Here is a 25382-nt window from a genome sequence, read left to right on the forward strand (position 1 = left end):
TTAGGAGCATTCCTCTTTACAAAATGTCTCCAGTTGATACCAGAATGTTTACATTTGTGTTTATATTGATATATATTTTTGGAGTCATGACATATATCATACATGTCCACTCCGTATTCAGAATATGACATTGCCTTTTTTATATGAAGCTTTCCTCTTGTTTTCCTCAGGAAGCATGGATAATATTTAATCAGATTAAACTGAAAATGTCCTCAGGACTAGAGTTTCACCACTACTGCATCCTTGTTATGGCAGTCAGCCCTTGTGTTACCATATGGACACACAACTGTCTGAGGACAAAAATAAATTCTGAGAAACGCCCAGCCCAAAAATAGCCTTACCCTGGTGAAACAAACCCCCCCCCCCCCCCCCCCCACCCCCCCTCCAGTACGACCACACTGAAATCTCCCCTTGGCTCCCAGCTAGGGGAGAACCGTTGCTAGGGTCAGGGATCCATGTGAGGTCATCATGCTGGATGGAATGGAGCCATATTGTGGTTTTGTGTCACGTAAACTATTCATGCCAGCATCAAGGAGGAATGTAATAGTGTGTATTAAGTGTCCATTAACTTCCACTTAGTGCATTATTCAACATGAATAAATCAGCTATAAAAAGAGACTGTGAGTAACGTTGAGTAGAAGAATTAACACTTGTACCTGAACAGGGGATCTACAGCAATGCAGTGTGTGTGTGTGTGTGTGTGTGTGTGTGTGTGTGTGTGTGTGTGTGTGTGTGTGTGTGTGTGTGTGTGTGTGTGTGTGTGTGTGTGTGTGTGTGTGTGTGTGTGTGTGTGTGTGTGTGTGTGTGTGTGTGTGTGTGTGTGTGTGTGTGTGTGTGTGTGTGTGTCTGTACATGAGAGCTGCATTAAGTGCCTATAGTTGTCATTACGTTGTCATGGTTTGTTAATGCAGATTTTACTGAAGCATTATTAACAAATAGTTCTTTCAAACGATGGTTGCACACTTTACCTTCTCAGTTCAAACTATATCATGCAAAATATCTTTCTTTTAAAAGAAATGCTTAACTGTAACCCTTTACAGACTAATCAGTGCACCTCTATAGGTGCCCTACATATTCAGTAAAATCACATTGCTCAGCGTGTTACTGCACCGGCCCCCAGAGCACACCACTGACAGCGCAGCAGTGAAACTTTGCCATGGCCCCCTAATCCCCTCCCTTTATATAACTACTGTCAGTCTTTTTTTCTCTGTGAGGGCTGAGTGTAACTGTTTCTCTCCTCCGGTGTGTGTGTGCGTGTGTGTGTCTGCGCAGGCAGGGTTGAACCGCCCATATGCTTCTTAATGAGTGTGCCTGGGCTCTTTGATGTCGCTGCAATATTTTATGAATGGTAGCCGGGGTTATATAAAGCCACGCTAGCATGAATGCTAATGCTAGCTCTGTCCTCGATACCAGCCACAGCAGTTCTCCAGAGGAAACACACTCATAGCAGCCTTTATAAACAAGTCTTACCCCCAAAATAAGAGCACTAACAAACACATACACAAAACATACTGTACACACAGAGACAAATGAGTCACATTAAACAAAGAACAGACTCGTACACCTAACACACTTGGCTTGCTTAATCTTCTCCCACTAATGTAAAAACATGATTTCTTTTCTGCTATTGCATGCACTTGTGTGAACATTATATTATTGGTAATTGAGTTTTGAATTCATTTTCATATTTTAATTAAGGTTATGCACAAACAGACACACATACTCTCTCTCCCTTTCTCTCTCTCACACACACATGCACACACACACACACACTCCCCCCCCCTCTCTCTCACACAGACACACTCTCTCTCGTTCACTCTCTCTCGTCATCTCGCTCTCTCTCTCTCTCTCTCACACACACACACACATGCACACACACACACACACACACACACACACACACACACACACACACACACACACACACACACACACACACACACAGTGGGTGAATGAGTGAGTGCAGTAAGTTTAGTGAGTTGCGCAGCTCCTCCTGCACTGGAGCAGTGTCCTACATACAGCATGTCCCCACTCCGCTCCTCAGCCCTGCTGTCTCACCCGGGATAAAAGCTCACAGCTCATATATTATACATATGAACGGAACTCAGCCACACACACACACACACACTCTCTCTCTCCCTCTCTCTCTCTCTCTCTCTCTCTCCCTCAATCACTTTTTCACTCACTCGCTCCCCAAATCCCTCTCTGCATCATCATATTTTCTCGGGGTTTGTGTCACTCGCTTTCTATCTTTGCTCGTCTTCCTCCCCCTCTTTTTTCATTTTTTCCCCTTGCACCACTCTTCTCTTGCTCCTACACTCTCAAATTCAAATTCAAACTCAAAAGAAGCTTTATTGGCATGACCATAACTATTGCCAAAGCATTTGGGTTGGGTGTATAATACGTGATTATATAAACAATACATATCTATACACAAAGTACATCAGAAGGGGAAAGGGAGAAGTGGGAACAATAATACAAATACATAATAATCATCATCAATCACTCTCTCTCTTTTTCTTTATCTCTCTCTCTCCCTGACTTTCTGAGTGTTTTCCACCAGCAGGTATTTTTATCCTGCACACGTTTCTGCACCATTGAGCACACGCGTGTCCCTTTAACCTCAGTCACATTGCTCTGCAGGAAGGCACTGGGATAGACTCTGCCTGCCAGCAAAGAGCAACAAAGAGAGCCTAATTTCACACTTTAATGATGACACAGACGTACACACACACACACACACACACACACACACACACACACAGACTCAAAACCCACACGTGTCTACTGTGATCTCATTTAGTAAAATCTGTGGGATGTGGGCTGCTGCGAAAATGAACCATTCACTGAAAGAACAGTGATTCATTCTCTGTCATTCATGCTGTCTCTCTCACCCTCTCTCCCTCCCTCCCTCTCTCTCTCTCCCTCTATTCAGCTCTCACCTACCGACAAGAGTCTGGAGTTTGAAAGGGACTTCCGCATCAAACACTACGCAGGGCACGTGGTGTAAGTACACACTCGGTACACACTGGGCGAAGGTTTGAGTGCACTCCCTAGCTCACCTATTCTGCCTCTCTGTACCTCAGCTTGTCACACATCTAGTGCCAGGGCCTATGGACCCAACACTCAAACTGCAGTCAGATTAATCACTTTACAGGCCCAAAGACAGAGGTGAACACTTCACTGTCAGGTGGGAAACAGACAGGATAAGTCAGGTGAACACAGAAGCAATGCATGTCCTTTTTTTGGCGACATCATTGGTTGTGCAGGAGAGTAGAAGGTTCTCCCTCACCATCACTGCACAAGAGAGAGAGAGAGCGAGAGAGAGAGAGAGTGGGTCAGATCACAAAAAGTGTCAGTCACCCCCTCAGTGCTTGTGTGTGTGTGTGTGGGTGTGTGTGTGGGTGCGTGTGCACGTACACATGCACTGTTTTTGACGTGTTATTAATTGTGTATGTTGCGTGTGTGTGTGTGTGTGTGTGTGTGTGTGTGTGTGTGTTCATTTACACTACACTGGTTAATGATTCATGTGTGCAAATGTCCAAATTCACTGCCTTTTTTAATGGTGCATGTGTGGGTTTTGTGTGGGCCAAATTCTGGTCTGACTGCATGTCTGTGTGTGTATGCACAGGTGTATGTGTGTGTGTGTGTGTTGTGTGTGTTCATATATGCACTTTGTGTTTTATGAATATAAGAGCTATATTTTTTGCTCAGAGATTATAAGTGCAGCACTTGTGACCGCTCCCTGATGAGTTTGGTTTTGAGTGTGTGTGTGTGTGTGTGAGTTTGTGTGTGTGCGTGTGTGTGCGTGTGTGTGTGCGTGTGTGTGTGTGAGTAAGTGAGTGTTCTTGTGGGCCACAGATGGCAAAGAGGGAGACTCAGCTGGCCTGCTACTGAACTTACTGTAATCTCCTCTCAAATAACTGTGATCTGTCCCTCTCTTGGGTGCATCAACAGAAAATAAAACCTGTCTTTTGTGTGTGTGTGTGTGTGTGTGTGTGTGTGTGTGTGTGTTTGGCGCGTGTGTGTGTGTTGTGTTTTCATACACCTCTTCACAGGTACTCCATTGTGGGCTTCATAGACAAGAACAAGGATACCCTGTTTCAAGACTTCAAGAGACTCTTGTATAACAGGTACGCAGTACATCAGACACAGGCACGCACACACACACACACACACACACACACACACACACACACACACACAAAATCAATCAAAACCAAACTCCTCTCCTCTTATTAATAAACTTTCTTTTCTCTTTCCCCTCACCTGCCACCTCTTTCTCTCTCTCCCTCTCTCTCTCTCTCTCTCTCTCTCTCTTTCTCTCTCTCTCCATTCCTCCCTCTCTTCTGCAGCCAAAACCCTGTGCTGAAGGCCATGTGGCCTGAGGGGAAGCTCAGCATCACGGAGGTAACCAAGAGGCCACAGACAGCTGCCACCCTCTTCAAGAGCTCCATGATCTCGCTGGTGGAGAAACTGGCCTCCAAGGTGTGTGTGTGTGTGTGTGTGTGTGTCTCTGTTTGTGTCTGTGTCTGTGTCTGTGTGTCTGTGTGTCTGTGTGTCTGTGTGTCTGTGTGTGTGTGTGTTTGTGTGTGTTAGAGAGCGACAGAGAGAGAGAGAGAACACATTATGTGACTAAGTTAACAACATTAAGCCCACACCCCATTCAGCTTTCTGTTCAACTAAAGGGCAATGGATTCAGAGAGATAATTGGCTTCGGATACTTTAGGCTTATTCATTCAGTCTGCATTTGCAATATGTGTGTATGAATGTGTGTTGGTTTTTGCTATTGCACTATCATGTTTGAGTATTTTATTGTATCTTTCACATGCATTTGTTTTTCTGTGTTTAACACTGACTTTGTTGCATTAGACAGGGGGAGAGAGACTGTGCGTGTGTGTGCGTATGTGTGTGTTTTATGCATGTGTCAGCATCGATTCAGTTTGCAGTGTTCCTGTGTTGGCTTTTTCGCCAGATTGTTTGTGTGCCTGTGTATTGATTTTTGCCTGTGTGCCTGTCACAACATTTTCATTGCTAAAACACACACACACACACACACATAGCCTCGCTGACCTTCCCCTCCTCTCTCCTCTCCTCTCCTCTCCTGTTCCAGGAGCCATACTACGTACGCTGCATTAAGCCCAACGACGTGAAGTCGCCCCTGCTCTTCGAGGACGAGCGCTGCCGGCATCAAGTGGAGTACCTGGGCCTGCTGGAGAATGTGCGCGTCCGCCGCGCCGGCTTCGCCAACCGGCAGACCTATCCCCGCTTTCTGCAGAGGTGGGCACTCAACCAGGGGCATCTTCATCTTTACCCGCCCCATTAGCTTTCATTTGCCTCCATTTGCTCTTAATAGTGCTGTCCATCTACAAACTCACTCTGGCTAGGAGAAAAAATTACTTTCTCTAAAGGTCGTACATGTACATTTTATATTGATATTTTCCATCGTCTTGATAGCTTCTTCATACTACACATAAGTGTGAAAGATGATAATCACATACATTCAAAATCCCATCATATGTGTATATATTCATAGATATCTATATTTCAGATACCCGTGTTGTATTCATGAGTGGTGCATCTCTAAGTACTTTCTGAGTTTGTCTATGAGCTGCATTCAGTCACTTTCTCCAACTTGTCAACGTGTTCTGGTTCCAACTGAGGTTCCATTCCGCAGACCGTAAAAGTTGTAGAAAAACCCCTTACAACACATTTAACATTTATGTAAGACGGACACCATTTCCCTTGACATTAGATAAGAACTGTTCACAACGCCAGCCATGCTGACAACTCCATTGTGTTAAACTAGCTCAGAATATCAGGTATTTTCCATAAAAAGCATCAAAGCATGTCCAGCTCCATTTTATCAAAAGATAGAACGGAGCCATGTCTTTACGTAAGTCTCTGTTATTATACTTGTTGTCCTTTATATTCCTGTGATGACAACAGCTCCCTTTTTCTTGTTTTTTTTCCAAAGAACACATTTTTAAAGCATTCATTATGAAGGCAATGAAAATGAAATGGTACATCACTGGCAGTCATCCATTCATCACTGAAAAGACTGAGAGAGAGAGAGAGAGGGATGCAGTCCAGCCTCGCTTATATGACTGCTGATTAGTCAAGGTCTAAATAGAGGAAAACAAATGAAAGAAAAGCACAAAAAAATGAAAAGGTGAAGCATTATTTGAAATGACTCATGATGATCAAGCGGCAGACATGTAACAGGTTCATGACGCACTGGTGACGAGGGCGTACGAGGCAGCAAGCCCCCTATAGAAATGGAGATGAAGTACTGACACAACTGTGTGAGGGACATTGAATTTCCAGTATCACAATGGGCGTGTGTCTGTCTGTCTGGGGAACACAATCTTGCACATGGTTCTTTGCGCTTCTTGCTACAAATCTGTCTTGTTTTAAACACGCTCAGATACACAGATATTTTACCCTGGTTCAGCATCTGTCCAGTTCTCCATTGTCTTAATGACGCCGGGTCCCTAAAGCACATTAGACGTTTTGTAATATCTACTTCCTCCCATGTTAATGTGTAATATCTTCTTCCTCCATGTTCCTTCGCTGCGCTCATGCATCAGACGTGTTGTTGCATCATGATTATTTTTACTGCCAAACAAAACAGGAAGCAATATTTGGATTACACGATGCAGACCAGCCTTCTAAAGCCTCTTTTAGCTTAAAGCCTCCTCTTTCACCAGCCAATTACAATGCCAGATATTTTAGGAAGGATTTTTCCCTCCAATATCCTGTCGTACCAGTGTGTTTTTTGTTTTTGTAGGGGGTTGAATGTTATTGGTTGATTCCAGCTTTATTTTGATATCTGTGTAATCAGGCAAGAGTTCGTAAGATGGTTATTTCTGGGATGACAAGTAGTCGCTTGACGTCATAAACGTATTTTAGTATGATTGTGTAATGCACTATTCACCACTCCCTTAGAACCGTGTTCATAGGGGATATACAATCTGCTCGTCAGAGGGCCAGTGTGCCTGCAGAGGTTTGATCCAACTACACGACACATCAGACACAAAAAACAACCGTTAGAGCCCTTGTAGGATCATCTGTACTCCTGGTCTGTTTGTATGAAAGGAGGCTAAGTACAATGTCCACCTGTGGATTATAATGACTAGCCATGAAGATTTTTTTTGCTGCTTGGCATATGATAACAGTAGCATAACAATAACACAACACAAATAATGTATCAATAATTTCATTCATATCTCTTGAAGTGTATTTTTTTAAGCCATCAGTTTAATTTTGCCATCCCTCCATCGATTTCGCAGGTACAAGATGATCTCAGAGTTCACATGGCCCAATCACGACCTTCCATCAGACCGTGAGGCGGTGAAACGTCTGCTGCAGGGCTGTGGCTTCGAGGACGACGTGGCCTACGGCAAGACCAAGGTGTTCATCCGCACCCCACGCACCATCTTCAGTCTGGAGGAGCAGCGTGCAGATATGGTCGGGAGGATCGTGCTCTTCTTGCAGAAGGTGAGTCCATACGGCAGCCTCCCCATTATCCTAAATCTACCCCTGTCCAGGTCCTTTATCCACCACAAACTCACTGAAAAATGCAATACTAAATTAAGTGTCATAAGCATCCATTACAACAGTTTAACATCCAACACCCCACCCCTTCAACCAATTTTAAATAATAACCAAAAATGATATTATATATACCACTCTTACAACCAATATTAAGTAATAACCAAAAATAATATAATACCGGTATATTTTATATAATATTGTGTGTTCAGTACCTCATACCACCAGTTTTCACCCATACCAGGCTCCCCAAAATTGTACTCATCTACCCAGTCCTGGGTCTAGCCTGTCACTCCAGACAACGTGTATTCTTCACTGAAAGACCTTGTCAATGTGCTCATTTACTTCAAACATTCTGTGACAAGGTGTCCTCAACAGTAAGCCCTCACCCTGTTCAGCTTCCTCTTTTGCTGAAAGGGCGTTTTGGTTCAGACAGAAAATGGGCCGTGCTCACTCCCTTTGAGAATTATTTATTCTCTCTATATCTGCCCAGTCACATTTTCTTCGGATAAAAGCATAACTGAATTAAATGGTGAGTGGTTTCACAGCAGTTGGCTGCGTGACAGGTTCTTTCAGACTCTCAGGAGCCCATTTTAGACAGAGATCTTGGTATATCACTAGTAAGGGGGGAAAATACCTCGTTATGACAGCTTTGCTTGTTTACACTGATCAAAACAAAGCAAGTATAATGCCTCCCAGTGTGTGTTGGCCAAGCAGGCCGGTGTTCCAGTAGCAGAGGTAGACTTTTATCACAGTTCCAAAGTCCAGAGTTGTTTAGAACGTGCCATAAAGCATAGTCTCTACCTGTTACTTTCGAAAACAATGACGGATAAACGCAGTATCAGCAAGCCTGCACATGTAAAGCAATGTGCGGACTCGACCAACGTTAGTGTGCGTCAAAACAATAACGCTTATCATGTTGGTTTTGTGTATTCTGAAAACACATTAGTCTTGCTTCGTTTTGATTAGCTGCTAGGCTGCGCCACACCCCTATCCTGCTGTGCCGGCTCTGCCTTTTGCACAGATGTCCATTTGGCTCTGTGTCTACCTTTGCTGTCGGCTTAACAGTGCAACAACAATTCCCCCCCATTTCGTTTTCACACGTTTTATACAGAGTGGTGAGGCAATGTTCCCACTTTGACACAGGCTGTTCCAAAGGCGCTAAAGAGAGAGAGAGCGAGTAAGAGGGAGAAGGTGTCTTTCACTCATACAAACTGATTTTAAACAGAGAACACTTTTAGTGAGAACATTTTTGAATGTGACTTATGCACTTTCTTACACCACATGAAGAAAGTGTATACAGAATAACGTGCACTTTCAAATGCCTAAGTGCCTGATGTGACAAAGGCCTATTTTTGAAGGACATACCAACAAAGCCATGGCCATTTATCAAGTACTGCCTTTCTCAAAGTATAAGTTTGTTGATTCTCAGAGCCTTGGCTATTGCTATTTGTAAAGTACTGCCTCGCTAAAGGGAAGATTGTTGGAGAATATATCTGCTGATGGTGGAGTATGAGACCATGTGTTGTCACTAATGGTGGATGTTTGGGATTGGGTTACTGAGGCAGTAACTGAGAGAGAGGAAAATAGTAATTACACCCTGAAAATCAATCAACAGGACAAGGTGACATTAGTCAGGTGGGCTGTTTTTGTTTTTTGTTGCGCTACTTAAGAAAGTTCTATCACTCTCCTCCAGTTTGTGAGTCACATTCTTATTTCATATGCGCCGAGCTACGGAATCCTTTCGGGCCTGAAATCACATTTTGTGCCTGAAATCACCGCCCAGTCTTCTCAGGTGTGAAGGGAACTTAAAGGGAGAATACCTGTTTTTTTTCTCTTTTCCCTCCCCTCTTTTCTCCTTGCCCCAGTTATTTGGAAACTTTCCTAGTCTTGCAGAATTTGCGATATATACATCAGTATCTTCAAAGGCTCCTCAAGACACAGTGGCTGAATATATTCATTCTTACAGTGACATAAGCATGATGATGTTTTATCACTTTATGGTAATACAGAATGGCACTCACACACACATTCTCCCACTCACGCTCTCTCTCATACACACACACACACACACACACACACACATACAGACACACACACACACACATACAGACACACACACACACACACACACACACACACACACACACACACACACACACACACACACACACACACACACACACACACACACACATACACACACACATACAGACACACACACACACACACACACACACACACACACACACACACACACACACACACACACACACACACACACACACACACACACACACACACACACACACACACACACACACACACACACACACACACACACACACACACACACACACACACACACACACACACACACACACACACACACACACACACACACACACACACACACACACACACACACACACACATACAGACACATACTCACTCGGCCTACATCCTGTTCTCTCATCTTAATTAAGTGATGGAAATTTGTTGTGAAGATTGGATTCATGTCAGCAAATCCCACTGCTGTAGAAGTGTGACTTTATGGTATTACCTCTCTTGCTTCTGTCTCTCTTTCTGACCTACATACACACACACACACACACACACACACACACACACACACACACACACACACACACACACACACACACACATCTCTCTCTCTCTCACACACTCACACACAAACTCTTTCTGTCTCTCTCTCTCTCTCTCACACATACACACACTCTTACTCTCTCTCTCACACACACACACACACACACACACTCACACTCTCTCTCTTTCACTCTCTCTCTCTCTCACACACTTGGCTTGGAATGGGAGCAGTGTGCTATATCCGCACTGCGGGGCTCTGCGAGGCGGTGGCACCTCTGTCTCCTCCCCAAATAAAGACCAACCCCGACCAGCCAGACGAGCCGACGAGACCGGCACAGGAGGAACCGTCGCACTCACACACACATGCACCACCCCTCTCCAGAACACACAGTTTGTAGCCAGAGACACACACACTAAGCTAGAAACACACACCCCATGCAGGCCAGATTTGTATTTTGTTTTTGCACTGGTCTGCACAAAAGTAAGGATCTTTGTTTTTGTGATTTTACTGTAGTGTAATTAAAGGTGTTTTATATCGAGAGGAGGTGATCAGCAGGAATGACCCTCTGTGGAGTACTCAGATGTGTCATCGTGCATCATACCCAAATGAACATAGCCTTAATTGTGTGCTCTCCCAGCTTTCATGATATTTAATTTGATCCCCAAACTCTCATTTGCCATCAGGCACCACACACATACATACACACACATACACACACACAGACACACACACAGACACACATGCACATACACACACAGACAACCAAACACACACACACAAAACACACACATGCACACGCCGACACACAAAACACACACAGGGCCCTATCTTGCACCCAGCGCAATTGACATTGTCACCGACGCATGTATCATTCCTATCTTGCACCCGGCGCACAGCGCGATTTTTCCTCCAGAGGCGCGCTTCGAAATGAACTTGCGCCGACATGGGCGGGGGCGGAACAGAGAAGGCGTTTCTCTGGCGCAAGTGGTATTTTGCAGTTTCAAAACAACGCCGTGCGCCGTGCGCCATTGACCAAAAAAAAGCTGGTCTAATGTGAGGCGCAATGTCTAAAGTCTGTAACGCGTATTCAGAACGCTATTTTAAGGGCGCATGTGCTTGCCCGCACAGTATAGGACCTATAGGCTACACGTTACTTCTGTCGTCTTCACGAGAGATTTACACCAATTGTTTGGCAAGCCATATATAATTACAAGGAAAATAAAGTATTTACCACATGAGGAAATCATTGTGATATCCGTATCCAAGATATTTTAAAAATAGGCATACATCTAGCGTGCACAATTGACCCAAATGATTCAGGTTAATTGAAGCTGCGTGACATTTGATTTATTGTATGGCTTTGTTGCATTTATTTAATGCCAGTATTATTATAAATCTTGTAAACTCATCTTTGTGTATGTGGACTTTATTTATGTACCTTGGGTTTGGTCAGCTGGTGCACTGGCTTGGGTGCCAATTTCCATGCCCTCAAATCCCTGCAGGCTCTCAGGCGTGAGGGTAGACGTGGCGATGTCCTCTGCTGCCGTCAGATCCTGGGTCGAGGCAGATCCACCTCCCGTGAAGGCACGAGAACGTGTGTTACCTTCCAGCTTGGATGTCCCACGTCTCCGGACGTCATTATAGCGTTTTCGGCAACGTTTTCGGGTGCCCCGTTGCAGAAACAATCACGGCAATATCTTGACATGCTTGCTTGACTTTGCTTACTTTTGGAGGGTTTCTCGCATCCCCACATATATCTATCTCCCGGCTTTTTACAAAGCCATAAAATAAATCAAATGTCACGCAGCTTCAATTAACCTGAATCATTTGGGTCAATGTGTAGGCTACGCTAGATGTATGCCTATTTTTAAAATATATATGGATATCACAATGATTTCCTCAAGTGGTAAATACTTTATTTTCCTTGTAATTATATATGGCTTGCCAAAAAATTGGTGTAAATCTCACGTCGGTCTCCTCGGCTGTGAACTTTTCCGGTCTACCACCAGGTAATTCCGCCATCAAAATAACAAGCCGCTATGGACTATGCGCTCCTCGCTCTTAAAGGGAATGTGAAATGACGCTCGGATTGGTTTATTGCATATTACGCCCAAACCACACCTATGGCTGAGTAACCTCCTTTGGACCAACCCTTTTGACACTTGCGCTGGACGCAAGTGTGTTTTTTCCGCCGTTAAAATAGCAACTGCGCCATAGAGCCGCCCACACAGCTACTTGCGCTTGGCGCCGTCCTACTTGCGTTTCTGATCGGCAAGATAGGGCCCACAGTATATGAAGTGCCAGACACTGTATTAGGTAAACACTGTCTCACGGACGGGGTGGGCCAGCACTGCAATCTGCTCCTGTCATTTCCCTGTCCAACTTCACTCACTAGCGTCTGAGGCCTCCCTCTCTCTCCTGCGCGCTCTCTCCTCCACCTCTCCTTCTCTCTTCCTCTCTGCTCACAGCTGCTTCCATATCAGAAGCCTTGTCTGCTCCGACTGACAGTAACAGATGAAGCCTGTGTAAGCTGCCAGGTCCCATTCTCCAGTGCCGAGTGGCGTACAGCACGCACAGACCCCTAGTACATTCAAGATGTCCCGGGACGCTTGTTTCAAAGACGTGAAGTCCTCCCAAGATGAAACCGTCTGAAATGGGGATCTTTTCAGATCCTCGTTTCAGAGGATTTCGTCTCTGGAGGACTCCGCATCACGGTTCTGTTTGAACAGCGATAAGTAAACAAGAGCGGAGCAGAGTTGCTCCCCCCCCCCCACCTGCCCGTCTCTCTGTTATTCTCCCAGAGCACCACTTCAAAGTGTTAAAACCGCTCCACCGGCTTCTGCCAGGGGGGATGGATTCGGTTGACCTGCGCATTGAGCGGAGGAGACCCCGCTTGTCGCCCGCCGTAATGCAGACGTCGTCTTGACACGGACTCATCCCCCCTTCAGAGACTCCCCCAGGGCAAACAGGATCTGATGGGGGTGGGGGGTGGGTGGGAGGGGTGTTGAAGCGGCACTGGTGTTGTCACTTTATTAATCTCGCCGCTAACCTCCTGAAAGACCCCCCCTCCCCTTCCGTGGCTCCCTGCAGGCAGATACTCTGCATTTAATAGCGGCTCCCAGCCAGGCTGGAGCAACCTTTCCCGACCCCCAGACAGTATAAATACATCAGTCAGGAGTCAAGAGCAGGCTCATTATAAAGCAGCATGGACGTTTAGACAGGCCGTGCACCGGGGGTGCCATTTACCCTCCTCAGCTTCCCTCGGTGGGGATATGTTTATATTCTCCGCTGTTGTCTTTTTCTAGTCTCCTATCGCTTTCCCTCATCCTCTCTATCTCTCTCCCTCTCCCTCTTACTCTCTCTCTCTCTCTCGCTCGCTCTCGCTCTCTGTCTGTATGTTTTGCTCCGTGGCAGCCGTGAGATCGTCCTTTGTGCCACACAATCCCCTTATCAGCATGTGACAGACCTGCGTGGCGGGTGCCAACAGTGCCAGTTTTGCCAAAGGTGTTGATGCCAGTCCCCGAAGTGTGCCTCTCTCTCTCTCTCTCTCTTTCCCTCTCTCTTTCTCCTTCTCTCTCGCTGCCCCTCAGTCTGGGGAGAAAGAGGAGGAGGTGCAGTCAGTCAATCTCACACTTTTGGATTTCACCGAGTGATTTGTCTGGCAATGTAGGGCTCACTCTCACTCCCTCCCTCTCTCTCTGTCTCTCCCTTTCCATATCCCACGTATTTCTTTCTTTTTCTCTCTCTCTCTCTCTCTCCCTCTTTCCACATCCCATCTCTGTGTCCCTCTCATCATCCTCTGTGGTCATAATCATAGCCTTGTCGCTCTAGCCTCACTCAGGATGTGTTTACTCCTCCCACGTGGCAGGAAATGGTGGAAACCAAGGTGCAGGGAGCAGAGAGAGACAGACAGGAAGGTGCTGGAGGGGAGAGAGACAGACAGAAAGGTGCTGGAGCAGAGATAGACAGACATGAAGGTGCAGGGAGCAGAGAGAGAGACAGACAGGAAGGTGCTGGAGGGGAGAGAGACAGACAGAAAGGTGCTGGAGCAGAGATAGACAGACATGAAGGTGCAGGGAGCAGAGAGAGACAGACAAGAAGGTGCTGGAGGGGAGAGAGACAGACAGAAAGGTGCTGGAGCAGAGATAGACAGACGGAAAGGTGCTGGAGCAGAGAGAGACAGACAGAAAGGTGCTGGAGCAGAGCGAGACAGACAGGAAGGTGCTGGAGCAGAGCGAGACAGACAGGAAGGTGCTGGAGGGGAGAGAGGAATCGCCTCGTTTCAACGATCCATCACACGCTTTTTAATTGCGGCACCTTCCTACTCAGCAGCCATTTTCCCCACTCTCCCCGACTTACAATTTCACGCTGTCATTCCAGCTCCCCTCCCTCCCTCCTTCTCGTTTTCTTCTCCTCCTCCTCTTCACCTCCTCTTCTCCCCTCTCGTCTCGTCTCTCCTGTCCTCTGCTCAGGGCCCTAAGCCGTTCCGCTTCAGCGCCACTCCCACGGGCACATCATAATACTGGGGCTCATCTGCCCTGCTGTCGGGCATTTGCTTGCCTGCTTGTGTGTCTGTGTGTGTGTGTGTGTGCTTCTCTGTGTGTGAGTGTGTGTGCTTCCCTGTGTGTGTGTGTGAGTGAGTGAGTGCTTCTCTGTGTGTGTGTGTGTGAGTGTGTGTGTTTTTGTGTGTGTGTTTATAAGTATATTTGTGCATACTTTGTGCGTGTGTGTATGTGTGTATGTGTGTGTGTGTTGAGGATCTTACTCCTTTCACATGGGCGAGTTCCTCCTCCCCCTCAGACACACAAATGAGATATGTTGATCAGAACAATGCCCTCTCCGATCTTCATTTGTCCTACAAACAGCCCCAGATGGTTTTTCAAGAATCCACCAGGCCACCAGAGGCTTTCCCAGCATCAAACAGGCATCAGCCCAGCAGGTCTGGTCTTAAAATAGAACCCCTCTGCTCCAACCCAGAGACCCATAAACGTCTCCGCGTAGAACGGTTTACGTTCTCCCGCACAGACCACGAGGTGAAGAGACGCCCCGTTCATTAAGGGACTGTATCAGTCTGAAGGATTAAAATCAGACAAAGCCGAAGGGTGTTGAATTATTCATATTACGTCCTCCTCTTCTTCAGAATTAATATTTAACAGGGTTCAAGAGGGACCGTGCCCATCGCAGCGCCCGTCCCTCAATCTCTAGGCTGATGATGAAGAGTCTTTTTCTTCCTTGGGTGTTGCGATTCGGTGTTATGCCTTTTATGGCTTTGCATATTTCTTCATCAGCCTCGTGTCATCCACCTGCGCTGCTCTCTCTCTTAATCTATTCATTCTAGCCTGCCTCTACCTGTTTACCGACTGGAACTCAATAATCTTGAGACGTTGCATTGCATTAATCTGCATAAAATGCATCAAAGCGCAGAGCACCGAAACGTAAACATGCGCATCCCACGTCCACTTCCATTACGTCAGCTAGTCTGTATTGTATGCATATTCCCGTTGTCATATTTCACTGCCCTGTATTTTAGCATTCACAGCAGTTAATATAGATCCTGACGTGACTATGCTGTCACAGTAGTGCCAACCATAGACATATACATGTATATATGTCTATGGTGTCAACCCCTCGCCCTGTTTCTTCATGTATCCTTTGTTGCCCTGCCAACATAGGCGACTAAGCAGTCAGTTATCCTGTTCTAAATTATCCCTGTTGGGCAATGTCAGCGTGGAATTGGCTCGCCTGTTTGACCTCTAAGATGGAGGGCTGGTGTGACACTTCAGGGTCTGGGTCATAACGCGTGTCCTTCGTGTCTGTCAGGCCTCGGCTGCCCTCCACCACCCAAACCCCCATTACTGCGGAGGAAGAGAGGGTCCAGATTCATTCTCGGAAAAATTATCCATTTGTACTCGTTTGTGAAAGTAATTCATTTGCTGATTAGACCTGAAGGTGTTTTTCCTGTGTCTGTGTAAATGATGGGATGGCTTAGTGAATGCAGAGATGAAGTACTTACACAAGAGCACCGCTGGCATTGTTGGCCTCAGGAGGCATTTAGTATTATCCTAGCCGCCGATGTTCTCACCATGGCAACCGAGGTTCTCCTGGCTTCCGGCCAAGATGTTTGTCTTCTTTTTTTTTCTGATATGACCTCCTGTGTCTTTCCTTACCACATTTATTTAGTGGGATTTTTTGGGATTTTTGAGTTTTCTTTTTATTATACCAAAATATCTCAACGTGTGAAATTATGGTATTGCCATATCACACTCAAATAAATAAATACAAATCATACATACTTAGATTATATAAAATGATTACATATAAAATAAATACATTTTTGTTCTTTAGTCTATGTATGAAAATAAATACATCTATGTCTGCATATGTATTCTCCATCAGAGGGAGGGGGGGGGGGTTGAAGAAATCAGTAAATCAGTAAATAGCATCACACAAAAGGCTAGTCAGTGAAAAGCCGTGGCGGCGTGTGCTGGAATCCAATCACTAAGTAGCAGGTATGTGTCTAATCTGATAGCGGTTTTAATTATGTGTTGCTAGCAGAGGGGGAGGGGATGGGAGTAGCGGTGTGGGGAGTGACAGCTGTGTCAGGGGTCCGGCTGTTACTTCCTCTAATTGCCGCCTGATGGCAGCGCACCAACCGCCCCTGGTGAAGCCCTCCAGCCGGCTAGAGGTCAGGAAGGAGATGAAGCCGAGCAGTGGCCCCGCACCGCATTGATTTTTAAAAAATATCTCTCTCTCTCTCTCCGTTTGTCTCTCTCTTTCTCTCTCATTTGCTCTGGGTTTTGTTCTTCCTATCGCTCTCTCTCTACCTCTCTTTCTCTTATTTTTTTCTCTGTCTTATTTACTTATTTTTTCATCTCTCACACCACCACTTCCTGTCTCTGTCCCCAGCGACTGCCTGTATTTAGGACTGGTTTTGCTGCCACTTAACTGCAATATAACACTCACACACAGACACGCACACGCACGCACACACACACACACCCACACACACACGCACGCACACACACACACACACACACACACACACACACACACACACACACACACTCACTGTGTTTGATCCCTCGATGCATCTGTATTGAATATGTCAGACGCAGCCCTGCCTCCTCCCCTTTCCACTTCTCCCATGAGGGTTTGGACATGGAGGAATTGTGTGTTTGAGCATGGGCTCTGTGGCATCTGGGGGGGCTGCCACCACCGGCCAGCCGTCTGCCTTTGATTAATGAACGGCAGCCTCACTCCCTCACTCCTGCCCCTGCGTCTCCCATCCATTCATAATGGCCCACTGCCACCTGATGAGAAATGCTCACGCAGGAGAAGGGGTTCCCTCCCCCCGGTTCGGTCTTTAGGGCTTCACCTCTGTTTCAAAACATTTAACAAAGCATCCCATCAGGCACGCCTTTCATAATTACTCCCATGTCCTTCCCAAAAATGGGCTGTTTTGATGTTTAAAAAAATGTTTGATCTTTATCTCAGGGCTTCCCTTAGTTTTGTACTTTTATCAGTGCTGTAGAATTTATCCGTCCACATCCATTATCCACAGTTCAGTTATTTATTTATTTATTTTTTGGCGGCAGCCATTGCAACTGTCAGAAGTTGCAATGTGTTTTGACAGTGTTTTGTCTGTCTTTTATAAAGAAAAACTGTCCATTGCTGGTTGCTGTTTTTTATCCCAGAAAATGCTGTTGAACTGATCAATCGGGGCGGCAGCAATCTGTCACACTTTGTCTCAGCGAGCGGTTCTCAATTAGCCTTTGATGAGGTCGTAAATTTGGAGCGGGAAGGCGGAGAGAGAGGGGAGAGGGGGGAGGCGTCCAATGTGGCAGGAGTCTTTAAAATGCTGATCAGACAGGGTTATAGGATGTCTACTGGTGCTGTTGATAGGTGGGGTGTGGAGGCAGGAATGTTATTGGGCTGCTTTACCCAGCATCCCTTGGGTGCCGTTGCGCCACTCCTACACAAACCAACCGCCTCCCACTGCACCACACCACACCGCAACCCACCCCACACCCCCCCATCCTCCTCTTCTCGCGTGGAACGCCAGCCGCCTGGCTGTCCTCTTTGTTGAAGCAGTTTGTACGAGGCGCTACCTGCTGCTGGATTCACGACACGTACGCCTGTCACAGCATCTTCGCAGCTTAAGCACCCACACGGAGCAGTCGCCAGCCGTCTCTCTGTGCTTAGACGCCGCCAGCGCTCCTATTGTCACACAGAAACACTAAAAGGAGTCGCAAATCCGAAACACTTCTGCAAATGGAAGCTACTGCTGCTAGTTTGCTAGTTTTACAACACTGAACCCATTCGCTGAAGGTTGTTGTGTTGACCGCAGTCATGCTAATGTGATGTGCGCCCTATTTTGTTTCCCCCCCAGCTTCCTGTGAAGGCCTTAATCATCAGCGCTATCTGTGTTGTCAGTGAACACGTGTATGCAGTGGCAATCACGTCAATGTCGCTTGACCCCATAACAGCCGTGTCACCGTCTGCGTTGGGACATATTGTGACTGGTGAGGGTGTTAGAACAAGAGGTTACGTGAGGCGTGAGGTGACAGACGCTCAATGCAAGAGCAAAATGTCTAAGGCTCAGGCCAGGGAGTCAATGAGTGAGGCACGCCTCCAGTCGGAGGTCTAGGAAAGAGAGATGATTGGAGCACATGGCGAGAGGCAGAGCAGGAGGGAAGAGGGCCCGGAGACGAAAGCGATCTGTACTCGCGTAGCACCGCAACAGATGTGGATCGCTGCTTCGGGGGGTCCTCTCTTTGTTTAAAAAACGCTGAGCGGGAGCACTGTGTGATTTTATAGCTTGTTTCGTTTTTCCACAGGCACGGCCATAACTCACCTCTTTTGTTTCTCCTGATGATGTCCCAACTGGGCATCGCTAAGCATTTTTCAACTTAAGCCCCCCCCCCCTCCACCGTCCATTAAGACAACCGTGGTCATATGTGGATATAGAGATTAGAGATTTAGGAGAGAGATTGATTGTAATGTAAGCATGTCTCCCCCCTCCCTGGAAATAAGTCAGGATGTCTCTCCCCCCCCCACCCCCCACCCCCCCCCCCCCCCCCCCCTCGTCAGGCTGGAGTGTGGACAGCTTTGCTGAGTGTGACAAATTTGCGTCCCTCTGGCCTTCCTTCCCCAATGCATAATTTAATCAGAGGTGTTGCATAATGACCCCTGCAGTGGCAGCGGTGGCACTCTGTGGGGGAGTGCGTCTGCTCGTGTGAGGTCATTACTCAGGACCGTCACAGGTTAGAGGAAACCACGAGGGACCTGCAGACACAGACCTGTGCAGATGCTCATTTGTGTGTTGCTCCTGCTTAGCATCAGCATAATGAAAGAGCATGTCCTGGTGGTTTAGCATGCAACACAGGTCTGCTGCTGACGCGCTGCTCATTGTATGTTCTTGTATAAGACTATAATGAGTGATTAGCCATGAGTGACCTTTTCTCTTTATCTGCTTAAGGCCACAATTACAGTTCTATAGATCCACTCTCTGGTAGAGGGAGTGACTGTAACATGGAATGGCTTTTAAAATGTCCATAATTCTCTTATTTATTGGTATTGGTCTCTACGCTTCATTGTTTTAAACTGGCAGGTACTGCATTAGTTTGGGCCTGTTGCATTGGTGCTGCTCTCCCAGACTAACTTCAGACCATTTCTGAGCTCTTTTTCCCGTATGATACCTTATGACGTGATATCACCAAGAGTGTTGTGTATAAAATTCAGGTCCTTAGTATGTCTCCCAGTAGGACATGGAGTCACTCTGCACTGTTTGCTGTTCCTCGGCCTATTTGTAGCCTGCTCCTGTTTGAGTCAATGAGAAGTAAAGAGAGCATATGGCCTTGCTTTTACTGGCAACTTAACAGCCGCGATGGCTCCCTAGAGGTGCATTATCATCTATAATTTATGTCCAGGATGGGGCAATATCCTACCAAAGGGGGGTGTAGTTGCCAGGGCCTGGGATCATTCCTCCTGTTGAGAGCGAATTCCCTGATCACTCCTTCCTTCTGCTGTGGTGTTTTATTTCCTTGAAGGCGTGCAGAACAGCCATAGATCATAGCTATGGCTAATGACTAACCTATTAAATCTCTCTGTCTCCCTCTTTTTCTGTTTTTTTCCCTTCTTCTCTCCTTCGTTTGCTCTAGGTGTGGCGTGGCACCATTGCCCGGATGCGTTACCGGCGGATGCGGGCGGCCCTCATCATCATTCGGGCCTACCGCCGCTACAAGGTGAGGTCCTACATCCGCGAGGTGAACCGCCGTTTCAAGAACATCCGCAGCATGAAGGATAATGGGAAACACGTCAAGTGGCCCACGCCGCCCAAAGTGCTGCGCAAGTTCGAGGAGATGATGAGGAGCATCTACAACAGGTGTGTCAAATGATCCAATCAGCTACTGGGGCTCAGCTCACTGATGAGGGGTCAGCCAACAGACAGGTTATTTAAAATGTAGTTAACACATTGCAAAGAATTCATCGTTATGAGCATCAACTGCAATAAAACTCTTCAAGTGTGTTTAACCTTTGATATGCAAGCTTAATATAACTAAACAAGAGCAATCAAAGATTTCTCCAGATCCGGATCATCCTGAAATTTTAATGGGGCTGTACCAGGACCGATATGCACCTCTGCAGTAGTTTCTGAGAGATCTTGTCCACAGACAGACAAACGGACAAATAAATAAATAAATAAATAAATTAACGGACCCGATCGCATAACCTCCTTGCTGGAGGTAACTACAGTATCTAGTAATAATAATAATAATAATAATCATAATACAAGGTTTCTTTCAGGCCTGTCTTAGCATGACATTGAGTCACCTTGAGACATTTAGCCTTTAAAGTGGGTTGGCTACAGTAGTGACTAAAAAACATCCGCAACTAACTGTAAGTAAGATTTTCATAGAGGCACACAGAACCGTGAGACCCATTAGCTAATGTTTCAATGAGCTCCAAGCGCTAAACGTCATCCATGGCTGGTTTGCCCTGAAGCCGTAGGTCACTGGGGCTCTGCGAGGTTTCTAACTCAAACAGATGGCCTGGCACAGCCTGCCTACCACTCCTGCGTGTAGCCCAACTCTGCCTCCTCAGTACTGAAGAGCCCTCAGTGAGGCAGCATTCTCAGCTAGCCTGTCACATTAGCATAAGCAGCTCTGAGGAGACTCTGTGAATCGGCCGGAATGCTTCGTGGCATCCCTCCTGGTTTCACTTCTGAGGAACACAATGATTTGCCCCGGTGGATGAGAGGCCCGGTATGGTTTTAGTGCTTTTCAAAGGTGTGTGTGGATCAGCAATTAGCATTAGCATCCACCTCATTGTCTGTCTGCTGCTTTTACCTTTCCACCAGGCCCCAGTGTGATACACCTGCTATGCTGTCTGCCATGTGCACCTTCACTCTAGATATTGATATTCTGATCATAGATTTATCTGATAAATTCTTCAAAGCTGAGAGAGTTTCCCAGCCCTCTCCACGGTGGAGGGGAAAACAGGGTTTAAAGCTAGTGTCTGAAAAAAAGTGAAGCTGCTCAGGCTTTTTGGTGTGAGACAGACTTAAAGTTCAACCTGGTATGAGTCACCCAGTGCGTGACACCTGTTGTTCCACTCAGCTTTCAAGTATGTTCCTCAACACACTGATTGCCACACTGTGTGAACAGTACAGCAGAATGCCTGCTGTGGGGCATCTCAGACAAGAACTCGAACAGTTTGAACAAGACATGACAGTCGTCCTTGAGTCAAGCACCAACTAGTAAAAAGCGCATAGAGGGGGGGGGGGGGGGGTGTCTTGCTCTGTGGAGCTATCTAATCACCTGGAGTAGGCCTAAGAGAAGGTTATTTTGCTGTGCCCTCCAGGTGGTGGGCCTGGACGCTGATCAAAGGCCTCTCCCCAGAGGATATGCTGAAGGTGAGGGCCAAGGTGGCCACGCTGGAGTGCCTGAAGGGCCAGAGAGCCGACCTGGGCCTGCAGAGAGCCTGGGAGGGCAACTACCTGGTGAGTCTGGGGGTGATCAAAAACAGGTGTTCTGTCTCAAGGGTCCATCACCAAGCAATCTAGAGTTGGATACAACACAGATGATGACATTCTCAGTTTTGTTTTGCTTTTAGCTTCTGTCTCTCAGACACATGCACACAGACACACACACACACACACACACAAACACACACACATATTTATATACATTATACATTCACATGCACAGACCTCTAAATAATTCATCGATATTAACCAGCTAATTGAAATATAAGGTTTCAGGTATTACCTGCAATTTTTTTGCGATTTTGTTCCTTGTTCATTTATGAGGCTGAAATGTCATACACACATATTGACACACCACAAATGCAAAATGTCGGTCATGTCTCCAGAGGCGGGATAGCCCTGACGCTGCCTCCTCCTTCACCCTGGTGTCCAGCGACCTTCAGCGCAAGGACAAGTTCATGAGGATTCTCTTCTCCTCCAACGTCCGCAAAGTAAGGATCTTTGCATGTTTGCATGTGGTTGCCTTAGTCCTCGGCTAGTCAGTAGCCAATTCAGTTAAGCCCCAGTATTAGGAATATGCAGTCATACTTGTATGGAGGAAGCTGTGAAGGAGTCTCTAATGACACGTGTGTTTCTCAGATCAACCACTTCAACAAGGCTGAGGATCGAGCTGTGTTTATTACTGACAGACACCTGTACAAGATGGATCCCCTCAAGCAGTACAAACCTATGAAGAGCATCCCTCTCTATAATGTAAGTATCTTACTATAAAGGGAGGACACATAAATTACATATGAACTATAACCTATCTGCATGCCGCGTTGTACCTCACGGCTGGACTTTTTATCATTACATTTTTATTTTTTAATTTAAATTAATTTAATGAGTGTTGCCTGTTCCTCTCCACTAATGACCCTAGAGGCACCACTATGCTTTTATGGTAAGTGTTCTATTTCACTGAAGACTAATGCTGAGGGGGTGCAAAAAGCTTTTGAAAGCACTTGTACATTTGGTATCTTCCAGTCTTGATCAGGTCGATTTCATTTGAAAAAAATCAGGTCAGGTTTTTAAGGTAATTTCTTCAGAGAACCTCAACAACATTACTGGAAGCACAGTGTTCCACTGAAAGACCATTTCTATTTAGGCCAACCGACCTCCAATAGTGGCATGTGTCATTAGAGCCCAGATTACGCAACTCCTCAAAGCTTGGCCAGTTATGCCCTGTCATGCTTTTAGCACCGCAGAAGACTGAGACCTTCACAACTGTATGTGGGATTACGGTTTGGTAGCGGGGGGCTTATACCTGGAAAGGCGACCTTGAGGGAGGTTCCCCTCCCCGAGAGCTGGCTGGGCCATCAGTCACGGAGGAGGGGGACAGCCGCTTTCCATCCCTGTTACACTCTCGCAGGAGCAAGCACCGCCAGGGGTGACAACGGTGGCAGCAAAGCTATTTGTTCTGACTGGCCGTGCTGTCAAAAGGGAAACAAAAGGGGTGTGTGTGTGTGTGTGTGTGTGTGCGTGTGTGTGCGTGTGTGTGTGTGTGTGTGTGCATGTGTGTGCGCGTGTGTGCGTGCATGTGTGTGTCTGTGTGTGTGTGTGTGTGCGCCCACATGTGTGCAGTCTGTATGTGGTTATGGATGGGTATGTACAAGTGTGAAGCATATGTAGATGAAAGCATAATTGAGTGTAGAAGACAATATATTCCCATCTGCAGTCTTCTTTAGATTGTGTGTCTGTGTGGCTGTTTTGAATTTCTTTGCATGTGTGTATGTAGATATTCAGACTGTGTGTGTGTGTGTGTGTGTGTGTGTGTGTGTGTGTGTGTGTGTGTGTGTGTGTGTGTGTGTGTGTATATGTGTGTGCAGATGGACACTCAATAAGGTACTGACTGTGTGTCCTCCACCTTTCTGAATACCGCCTCCCCCCATGTCCTAGCCCTCTGTCCTCTGCAGTGCAGCTCCCACTGAAACCCCACTGAGCTGGTTGACGGTACATTCTGTCAATACAGGGAGCCCCGCACACCACAGGGACAGAGAGTGCTTGGCTCTCAACAAGAAAAAAATACCACGAGGACCTCTTACAGTATCAGGAGAGGGAGAGGCTGAGAGCAGCCACTGTGAAACGGGCACAGCGAGTCACGCGGGCCGCCCAATCGATGGCTGAAGGTTGGTTGTAGGGGAAAAGCGTTTAGCACTAGCTGATTAGCACGGGCCGCTGCCCTGCTAAACCCTCCCCGTCCTACTAGATTCATGTGTCGATGCACCAGGGAGTGGAGGGCGCGACAAAAGGCAGTGGGTCAGCACGCGAGAGCTGGCCTCAGCGTGTCCACTCTGCCAACACCCTGAGTTGATTTATCTGACAGCTAAGCCCTTTGCCATTATGGGATGATCACAGTGTGGTTAAACGGGGGCAGAGTTTTTAACCATGTCGTGGCTAAATGAAAACAGGCCGGGGCCCCTGCTGCTTAAGCCAGCGCTGTTTTGGTACTAAAATAAGTCGCTTTTAATCCTCGTACCAATCCCCCTCGTCATCCTTCCTCCCCCACCACCCCCAAATGTGCAGCCCCTGCCTGTCAGCAGCCTCTCCTCCCAGCTCCCCATCCATTCTTGGCTCTGCCGTTGTCATGCCAACGTTCCCCCAGGAGACGGGGTTGCCATGGCGATGGCGCGGGGCGGCGGATCAGCTGATGTCTGCCGCTGCCGTCCGGGCATGTGCACAAGCCTCCGCCTGTAGGTTCCCCTCCGGTGATGCTTGTTTTGGTTTTTATTCTTTCCTTTCCACATGCTCCCACCTTTTCTTCTCTCCGCCTCTTTCAACTGCTTTCTTAATCTACCTTCTTTAAATTCCTATATCCCTTTATCAGCCTCCCTCTGCCTTTCTCTCCTTTTCTTCTCCTTCTCGACTCGTCTCTCTCTTTATTTTCATGTGGAAGAGCTTTGGAGGAGCTGAAGGTTTTAAACAGTAAAAGAAGCTAATGCTGTGTTCTCAGATGGAAGATTTAAATGCTGTTTCTTATATAATGGTTTAAGGCCCCAGTGAAGCGTGCCTGTGTAACAGAGGGCCGAATGATATGCCAGGGGGATTTTCATGGCTTTGGCTAATTACTGCCATCTTCCTCCTCAAACACCACAGAGCTCTTGTCTCATCCTTTGTTCTCATCTCCTTTTGCAGTATGTCTCTCTCTCCTTTGCTCTCTCTCTCTCTCCCTCTATTTCTGTCTCTTTGTGTGTCTCT

At 46.7% G+C, this 25382-nt stretch overlaps 1 protein-coding gene across 1 annotated transcript in view; it reads left to right on the forward strand.

Moving 5' to 3' along the window:
- Window positions 1-25382, forward strand: part of myo1d (myosin 1D) — a gene marked incomplete at its 3' end in the record, with an annotated part of 80605 nt that overhangs the window by 34515 nt on the left and 20708 nt on the right. The window contains exons 12-20 of the mRNA XM_080834902.1: window positions 2936-3006; window positions 4059-4133; window positions 4356-4488; window positions 5114-5280; window positions 7293-7500; window positions 20323-20546; window positions 22025-22163; window positions 22535-22639; window positions 22788-22901. Coding sequence (XP_080691028.1) covers window positions 2936-3006; window positions 4059-4133; window positions 4356-4488; window positions 5114-5280; window positions 7293-7500; window positions 20323-20546; window positions 22025-22163; window positions 22535-22639; window positions 22788-22901 — 1236 coding nt within the window. The remainder of the gene's footprint in view (window positions 1-2935; window positions 3007-4058; window positions 4134-4355; window positions 4489-5113; window positions 5281-7292; window positions 7501-20322; window positions 20547-22024; window positions 22164-22534; window positions 22640-22787; window positions 22902-25382) is intronic.

The sequence above is a fragment of the Sprattus sprattus genome, assembly GCF_963457725.1.
Source record: "Sprattus sprattus genome assembly, chromosome: 3".
In the NCBI taxonomy this organism is placed as follows: domain Eukaryota; kingdom Metazoa; phylum Chordata; class Actinopteri; order Clupeiformes; family Clupeidae; genus Sprattus; species Sprattus sprattus.